This window comes from Myxine glutinosa, chromosome 2, assembly GCF_964187855.1.
Source record: "Myxine glutinosa chromosome 2, kmMyxGlut1.1, whole genome shotgun sequence".
NCBI lineage: Eukaryota > Metazoa > Chordata > Myxini > Myxiniformes > Myxinidae > Myxine > Myxine glutinosa.
This window is the reverse complement of record NC_136262.1, coordinates 35,616,727-35,626,431: the sequence shown is the minus strand read 5'-3', so window position 1 is coordinate 35,626,431 and position 9,705 is coordinate 35,616,727. Positions and strand designations below refer to the sequence as shown.

Sequence of the window (9,705 nt, the reverse complement as noted above, 5' to 3'; positions counted from 1 at the left end):
AGTTCCCCAAGACCCTTAATACCCCGAAGACCATTCAAGACCAAAATAACCCTAAGGCTCAAAATACCCCAAAAGACCCAGAAGACCCAAAAGACTCAAAATACCCACAAGATCCAAAAGACCCCAAAGACACAAAACACCCCAAAGATACAAAACACCCCGAAGACACAAAACACCCCGAATACTCTTAAAGACCCCGAAGACCCAAAAGACCCTGAAGACACAAAACACCCGAATACCCTTAAAGACACTGAAGACCCTAAAGACCCTAAAGATCCCGAAGACCCAAAATACCCCAAAGACCCAAAAGAACCCAAATACCTGGTAATTATATGGGCGTGTTCTTGGTACTATTTGTATGCAAATTAGTTTAAACTGTCGATGACCCAAATAACGAATCATGACCTTTCTAACAATGTATAATACCCGCGGTAACTTATGAAAGCTTGCTTCTAATTGGTGGTGAAAAGCCGATGATAAAAAAGCATTTCTGGCCTAATAACCAGTAAATCTTGCACTTTATGGGTTAAACTTATCTGCATGGAGGAATATGCAGGTGATTTAATAAGTTGTGCTGTTTACCCCCACCCAGTATTACTAATTATTCTATGAAATTGATGTCCGAATGCAGATCAAACTTGTGAATATCAGAAACGATGACATCACAGATGGAAACCCCAAGCTGACCCTCGGCTTGATATGGACCATAATCCTGCATTTCCAGGTCGGTGAACATTTTAACAAATGTGTTAAACCAGATACTCGGTGGTGTAATAGTTGGTTAGAGTGTTTGCTCTGAGTCTGGGTGGTTGATGGTTTGAACCCTGAACCTGGCTGAGTCCTACCAACGACATTAAAAATGGTACGTGCTGCTTCCTTGCTCGATGCTCAGCATTTAAAAAGTATAGAGCACGAACAAACAACCATATATTGGCAATCATACCTGGTGTTGGGCTAGCGGCTAGGGTGCCAGCTTAGGATCCTAAGATCCTGGGTTCGAATCCCGGTCGATCGCTGAATTAACGCCAGGGGGGTTGACTCAGCCTGTCATCCCTCCGGGGTCGGCTAATTGAGTACCAGTTCACTGGTAATTCCCTGGTTGTCGTAAAAAAAAAAAGGCGACAAAAAGGGTTGGCGGCAGGAAGGGCATCCGGACCGTAAAACATTGCTTCAAAAAGGGGACCAACAAAAACAACAACAACCACGGTGCCCGAAAAAGGCCAACCCCCACTTTGCGGGGAAAAATGGCCTCTAAAGGTGGTCTATAGCACAGGCTTTGATGGGCCGAATGGCCTCTGTGTTTATGTTTCTTGTATGGAATAGCATTTCTATGAAATGGCCTTTATTCAGATGTCTATCTATCATGAATTTCTAAAATTACCAATTGACTGGTAGACCATTCCAACTTTCTGTTTTTAAATCAGATGCATTGTTTTTCTGTTTTTAAGTTAGCTGGACTCAGATTTTGGCCTTTCCAGTGAAAGAGACGAAAAGTTAGATATGTACAGGCCTACATCAGGTACTTTCTCTTAAAACTTCAGTTTCCAGAGGCCAAACGCAATTTTAAAAGCTGAAATAGATAACCAAGGAATGTTTTTGATGAAAATTATAATCAAACAATATATCGGCAATACAAATTACAGAGGGCCTGTTGATCCAGAGCTCTGTACAGTGTACATGGAGGTGATATTCACTGCCCATGGTTCTGCTTCATTTTATGAGAGCAAGCAGTGCCCATTCTTTTGTATTTATAAACTGCTATGGCTTCAGGTTTGAGGAGAACTTTGGCCAATGCCAATTCAAGTCCTTACAGTCGGTCAGAGAAATCAAAGCAGCTTGTTCTCAGCTTCCTACTGCTCTCGATGTCTATCTTCTAGTCGGTAGACACTATTAGGGTTTCATCGTACAAATTTTTGAGTCATTCCTCTTTTACTCATCCACTCTCCCATTTGCCCTGTAACTCCCACACTCCTCCAGATCTCAGACATCCATGTGTCTGGGCAATCGGCAGACATGACCGCAAAAGAAAAGCTGTTGCTCTGGTCTCAGCGAATGATAGATGGACACCCAGCATTGCGCTGTAACAATTTCACCTCTTCTTGGAGAGACGGGAGGCTCTTTACTGCAATTATCCAAAAGCACAGGTTGGTCTCACCTTATCTTTGAGCTTTATTCAGGTTTTTATTTTTGAATTCTTGTGATTTGACTCCATGACTTGTGGGCACTAACAATGTTGATTTTATTCAACCTTCCCCAGGCCAGATCTCGTGGACATGAAGCAAGTTGCTGGAAGATCAAATCAAGAAAATCTGGAATTTGCCTTCACTGTGGCCGAGCAAGAGCTTGGAGTAACTCGACTCCTTGATCCAGAAGGTGTGTCTGGCCTGTTGGGAAAGGTTGAGATTGTAGTGGCATGCTCTTTTTCATGAATGACATTTACAGGCTCCTTCTTTACTTCAACTTCGTCCCTTGCAATTTCATTCTGGGTAAATGCTTCCTGCTCCAGCATTTTGAGATTTGCGATTGACAAATTTCTTCAGTTCTAATAATGTGGACACTTGCCTAACTTATTACACTCCACCTTTTGTTAAAGAATAATTATTCATCTTCATTCACTTGTTTAGCCTGGTGTTGGCTTAGCGGTTCGGGTGCCAGCTTGGGATCCTAGGATCCTGGGTTCGAATCCCGGTCGATTGCGGAATTAACGCCAGGGGGGTTGACTCAGCCTGTCGTCCTTCCGAGGTCGGCTAATTGAGTACCAGTTCACTGGTAATTCTGGGTTTGTCGCAAGAGGCGACTAACAGGGTTGGCGGCAGGAAGGGCATCCGGCCTTAAAACATTGCTTCAAAAAGGTGACCACGGTGCCCGAAAAAGGCCAACCCCTGCTTTGCGGGGAAAAATGGCCTCTAGAAGTGGTTCTTCTTCTTCTATTCACTTGTTTTGCCCACAAAGCACCTGGTTGCTCTTCCTCACAAATCACCACATTGCATCTGTTACCTATATCTTGGTGATGCAGTTGTTTGGAAATTTTCTTCTTCGAAGTACAAAAGCTCGGTGTATATAAGAATGGTATTGGATTTGGTGTGCCTCTTAAGGCCTCATTGTTAGTGGGACTGTGCTTGTATTTCTTCTGCAGATGTGGACGTGACAGCTCCTGATGAGAAGTCCATTATCACATACGTCTCTTCAATGTATGACGCCATGCCTCGAGTTCCAGATGTCACTGATGGCGTAAATGCCAATGTAAGTTAATCACTATCGACATGTATGTTTGTATCGATCTTTGATTGAGCACGTTAATTATTCTGTCTTGTACCATTATAATGGCTCAGATTGTGGTAAGGGATAGTTCTCTCCTCATTGTAACACTGGTGGTACTATTTGAATTTGTCGACAAGGAGGTGGAAACACGATGGATGGAGTATCAAGAAATGGTGCTGCTACTGTTGCAATGGCTCAAGCAGCAAACTCTGAACATGCAGGTTCGAGACTTTCCCAACAACCCGACAGAATTGCATGCCCTGCACAGCCAGTATGTACATTTCAAGGAGATGGAACTGCTGCCAAAAGAGTCGGAGAAGGTTCGCATCAAGAATGTGTACAAGTCCCTCGAGGTGGGTCGGTGATTTCTTGTTTCAGTGTTGCACGTTAAGATGTCGAAACTTTTACTGTTTGAATGTTAACCACGAAGGATATAAAATCTTTCACATGTAAAAGGCAAATTATGCATCCCTGGCCACAAGTGTGTTTGTGTGTGTGTGTGTACCGATACTGTACAATTAATTATGTGTGTGTGTGTGTGTGTGTGTGTGTGTGTGTGTGTGTGTGTGTGTGTGTGTGTGTGAATAAAAGAGAGATAGAATTTTGAGGAACAGAAATGAAAAAACGAGATGTGTGTGTGCGCATGCGTGCATCTGCGTGTTGTTGGCTGTTACCTCCAAATGCTGATTTCAGAAAGTGGAATGGAACCCTCCCAGGTCTCGATGTAATCACGTTTGTGTGTGTGTGTGTGTGTGTGTGTGTGTGTGTGTGTGTGTGTGTGTGTGTGTGTGTGTGTGTGTGTGCGTGCGCGCATATCTGTGTGTTGTTGGCTGTTACCTCCAAATGCTGATTTCAGAAAGTGGAACGGAACCCTCCCAAGTCTCGATGTAATCACGTGTGTGTGTGTGTGTGTGTGTGTGTGTGTGTGTGTGTGTGTGTGTGTGTGTGTGTGTGTGTGTGTGTGTGCGTGCGTGCATCTTTGTTTTGTTGGCTGTTACCTCCAAATGCTGATTTCAGAAAGTGTAACGGAACCCTCCCAGGTCTCGATGTAATCACCTTTGTGTGTGTGTGTGTGTGTGTGTGTGTGTGTGTGTGTACGTATGAGTGTGTGCACGTATATGCATGTGTGTGTATGTGAGCGTATGCATGCAAGTTGTTTTTGCCTGCTATCCCCATACATGGGTGGGCCTCAGGAGATGGAACGGAGATCTATGTGTGTGTACGTATGAGTGTGTGCACGTATATGCATGTGTGTGTATGTGAGCGTATGCATGCAAGTTGTTTTTGCCTGCTATCCCCATACATGGGTGGGCCTCAGGAGATGGAACGGAGATCTACCGGGTCTCAAAGTATACCCCTCCTTTGTGTGTGTGCACATGTATGTGCGCACATATGTGTTTATGGTGTGTGTATGTGTGTGCATCCATGCTCATGTGTGCGTGCGTATGTGCATCAATGCCACCAGTCCTCATCTTTCTCAGGCCCTCCATCCGCTCGGGTCCGCCAAATCTCTGGCCCCCTTCCACTTGGGTCCGCCAAATCGTAGGCCCCCCTTTCCGCTTGGGTCCGCCAAATCTCAGGCCCCCCTTCCACTTTGGTCCCCCAAATCTCAAGCCACCCCTTCCACTTGGATCCACCAAATCTCTACCTCCCCATTCCACTTGGATCCGCCAAATCTATCTCTACCCCCTCCCCCCTTCCACTTTGGTCCCCCCAATCTCAGGCCATCCCTTCCACTTGGATCCACCAAATCTCTGGGCCCCCCTTCCACTCAAGAATTTGTGGACGAATTTAGACAAAACTTGGTGGACAGGTTGGGGGTGTGACATGGAAGAATTGATTCAATTAAGTGATGATTCGAATCCACAACCTGATCAGAGAATTTTAAAGTGATATTTCACCATTGAGTGATAGGGCTAAATCCAATATAACAGGATATTTCAAAAATTTGTTTACGGTTTATATGAAAACTCAGTGGATAAGTTGGTTAAGTGACAAGAACAAGCCAATCAGATTTTGTTTCCGATCACAATTCACATCTGGCCTATCAGTGGGGTACAAAACGTAAACTGTTCAGCCTGGCGGGGGTGTGCGCTCTACCGAATGACCTCACATCTAGTTACCTCCACCACCAAAAGTGGATGGAGGTTATGTTTTCACCCCTGTCTGTCTGTTTGTCTGTCTGTTTGTCTGTTTGTCTGTCTGTCTGTTTGTCTGTCTGTCTGTTTGTCTGTCTGTCCGTTTGTGAACAAGATATCTCAAAAAGTTGTGGACGGATTCGGACGAAATTTGGCAGAGATGTAGCGTATGTGACAAGGACGAAATGATTAGATTTTGGTGAAGATCGGGATTCGGATCCGGCTACTGGAATTTTTTTTAGTGATTCTTCACCATTGGGAGATAGGGCCAAAAATGATACACAGCAGGATATCTCAAAAAGTTGTGGACGGATTTGGACGAAACTTGGTGGACCGGTTGTGTGTCTGACAAGGACGATTCGATTCGATTTTGGTGAAGATCTGTATATGGATTCGGATATGAAAATTATAAATTTTTCAAGTGATTCTTCACCATTGGGAGATAGGGCCAAAAACGATACATAGCAGGATGTCTCAAAAAGTTAAGGATGTATTTGGACGAAACTTGTTGGACAGGTTGTGTGTGTGACAAGGAAGAATCGATTAAATTTTGGTGAAGATCCGGATCCGGATCCTGTTGGTAGAATTTTTAAAGTGATTCTTCACCATTGAGTGATATGGCCAAAAATGAGGGGTAGATCGGGGTATGAAAGACTGGACCTATGGTGATTCCTGTGATTGATTTTGATTAAATGTGATTCTGTATTGTCATTTTCGGGTCTACTCTGATATACAAAACGTAAACTGTTCACCAGGTGGAGGTATGCCCTCTACTGAGTGCCGTTCTAGTTAAGCAATGAAAGCACGAGCAACAGACCTGCAAATTTCCGCTCCTCTATGTTGCAACCCATGTTCTAATCTTTTCTACCTCTTATTACTTTCAAAATCGAAGATTTTTCAAGTATATTGGTCGGTTCCGTTTGTGGTTCTGTCTGTTTGTCTGTCTGTTTGTCTGTTTGTCACCGGCCTACAGGTCACAATTCTAAACCGATCGTCACGAAACTTCACCACGTTGTATAAGTCGTCCCAATTGAGAAGCCTATTGATTTTGAGGTCAAAGGTCAACTTAAGGTCAAATTTTAAAAATCATCAATTTTCATCTAAAAAGCCGTCAATTCTTAACCGATTGACTTGAAAATTGAACAGCATTTGCATATCGATTCACTAAATTGGGAAACATACTATTTTTAAGGTCAAAAGGTCAACTCAAGGTCAAATTTTAAAAATCATCAATTTTCATCTAAAAACCCGTCAATTCTCAACCAATTGACTTGAACATTGAACAGCATTTGCATATCGAGTCATTAAATTGGGAAAGATACAATTTTTAGGTCAAAAGGTCAAAGGTCAACTCAAGGTCAACCTTCCAAAATCATCATTTTTCATCTGAAAAATCGTCACTTTTCTTCCTATTGACCCGAGCTTTGATCAAGATTATCAATTTTAATGTTGATGAAATGGACAATTTGCTGTATCAATGGAATTTTTTTTCTTGGGGATGGGCTCAAGAGTATTTTGCAAGTATCATGCTCCGCATGACGTCTTCTTGTTTGTCACTGGCCTACAGGTCACAATTTTAAACCGATCGTCACGAAACTTCACCAAGTTTTAGAAGCCATCCCAGTTGAGAAACCTATTGATTTTGAGGTCAAATGTCATCTGGAGGTCAAATTTCTGAAATCGCCATTTTTAATCCGATTGACTTGAAAATTGAACAGCATTTGTATATTGGGTCACTAAATTGAAAAACCAACTATTTTTGAGGTCAAAAGGTGAAAGATCAACTCAAGGTCAAACTTCCAAAATCATGAATTTTCATCTAAAAACCTATCAATTTTCATCTGATTGACTTGGAAATTGAACAGCATTTGCACATTGAGTCACTAAATAGGAAAACCAACTATTTTTGAGGTCAAAAGGTGAAAGATCAACTCAAGGTCAAACTTCCAAAATCATGAATTTTCATCTAAAAACCTATCAATTTTCATCTGATTGACTTGAAAATTGGACAGCATTTCTACAGTGCCTCACTGAATTGGGAAACGAACTATTTTTAAGGGCAAAAGGTCAAAGGTCAACTCGAGGTCAAACTTCTAAAATCATCATTTTTCATCTGAAAAATCGTCACTTTTCATCCTATTGACCCGAGCTTCTTTTTTTCTGTATAGAAGATCGAGGCTCGTGTAAGAGCTAACATTAATTACAAAAAACAAATGGACACAAGACGAAATAAAGGGAGCGGGAGACAAGATGGGGAGAGAAGGGGAAGCACACAAGTACAACATTTGAGAGCAGGGACATCGGGAGATCTGTGGGAGGTAGAGGGCTTGGGGGGGGGGGGGGAGGCTTTGCGAATGGGGGTAGGGGGTTGGAGAGGTAAAACAAAAACAACACATGGACACTGCTAGGACTTCCAGGAAAGAAGTTGGTATTTCAGAAAAGTGGATCTGGGGTGAATTAACAGGGATAGAAAATATCAAGGTTTTGGATGGGGGAAGATAAGAGATGGTGGTGAACAGCTGTTTTAAAGACCTGGAGGGATGAGTGGGATTGAAGAGAGTGAGGGAGTTTGTTCCAGAGGCGGGAGAAAAGAGGAATGAAAGAGTGAAGGTGAGAAGAGAGTCTTGATTTTGGCAGTTCCACCAGAAGAAGGTTGCAGGCAGATCTTGTGGAATCTGTCGGAGTATTTGGTGGACAGAGCACAGACAGGGCTGGGGGGCTAGGCCAGAGAGGATTCGGTAGAAGACAGAAAGACCACCAACCTTCCTGCGGTGAGTGAGTGAAAGGCCCTCAGAGTTAGCTTCATCGCGGGAGATTCCAATGATTCTGAAAGCTTTGGTTTCAACAGCGTGATGCTGAGCCAGGTGTGAGGCAGGAGCACCAGCCCAGAGGGGAGAACAGTATTCCATTGAGCTGCGGATGAAAGCCTTGTATGTGGTGAGGAGCTTGGGTTGCCAAGGAAGGACTTCGCACGACGGAGGATGCCCAGTCGGCAACTGGCTTTGGAGGCCAGATTGGAAATGTGGTTTTCCCAGGAAAGATCATGGCAGATAGTGAGACCCAAAAGCTTGAGTGACAGAACTTCTTGGAGAGGATTGTTCAGAAAGTAGATGGGAGGGTTGTCCAGTCGATCTTTTCGGAGAGACATAGTAAGAGTGTGAGATTTGTCAGGATTGAAAGACATGTTCCACTTGTTTGTCCAGTCTGTGATTTTGTCCAGGTCTGCATAGAGTGAGGAGGCTGCAGACTGCCGATCTGAGGGATGAGGAATGGAGCGGCAGAGAGTGGAGTCATCAGCAGAGAGATAGAGAGGATTTTCAAGAGAGTCAGAGAGGTCATTGATGAAGACCAGAAAAAGCACAGGGCTTCATCATTGAAATCACCCCATATGGGGAAGCAGCATGTCCAGAGCATGTCCTCAACTCAGTGGGGCACATTAACCCAAGTTGTTACATTTTCCACCCTTCTTCCAACCATACCCCTTGAATCTGCCCCAATTTTACTTCTGTCTTTTCATCTTTTCTGTTTTTATGCAGCCCTGGATCCAGTTCGGGCGCATTCGGTTACCTCAGGGCCAGCACCCAAATGATATTGAGAAGGAGTGGGGCCGCCTGATTGTGGCCATGCTTGAGAGGGAGAAGGAACTTCGGGCGGAAATCGAGCAGTGAGACATTTTGGTGTTTTTGTATGTACATGATCAGATACATATAGATATATATGTGCACTAGTGTGGTATGCATACACATTGTAAGCAATAACGAACCGTGCTTCATACGTAGGTACATAATAAATAGAAGCTTTATGATTATAGGCAAGCATCACCTATCTCCTGCAAGATATCGAGGTTTTTTTTTGGTTTTTTTTTACAGACGTGGTTACGGCTTTTTTACGTAAATTTTCATTGAGGTTTTTGTTTCACAGTTTACAGTTATAGAAATTACAATTTTCAAATGCTAGATATCAATTGAGGTTTGTTTGTTTCTTACTGAAGCGTTTACGATTTCTTATGGAAGCATTTCTGTTTTTTTTACATAAATTTTCATTTACGGACGCTTTCCGACGGTTCTGTGAATTTTCCCGGTATTTCCCAACACCGACGATGGTCGTTGGCACGCTAAATTTCAGCTTTCATTTTAATGACAAACGAAGACACCCGGAAGGTACTGAACATTAATATCAGTCATTGACTCAGTCAGTGGTTAGAATGATCTTTATATATTAGATACAACCATACAGTATTTGAATTGTCATGGAAACGTTTGTACTAAATTAATGTTCTGCATTCTTGTATTATTCTATACATTAC

At 43.0% G+C, this 9,705-nt stretch overlaps 1 protein-coding gene across 1 annotated transcript in view; it reads left to right on the top strand.

Moving 5' to 3' along the window:
• DST (dystonin) overlaps window positions 1-9,705 on the top strand; it is a 390,037-nt gene that overhangs the window by 109,667 nt on the left and 270,665 nt on the right. The window contains exons 5-10 of the mRNA XM_078772579.1: window positions 632-724; window positions 1,978-2,144; window positions 2,258-2,373; window positions 3,137-3,243; window positions 3,399-3,614; window positions 8,936-9,063. Coding sequence (XP_078628705.1) covers window positions 632-724; window positions 1,978-2,144; window positions 2,258-2,373; window positions 3,137-3,243; window positions 3,399-3,614; window positions 8,936-9,063 — 827 coding nt within the window. The remainder of the gene's footprint in view (window positions 1-631; window positions 725-1,977; window positions 2,145-2,257; window positions 2,374-3,136; window positions 3,244-3,398; window positions 3,615-8,935; window positions 9,064-9,705) is intronic.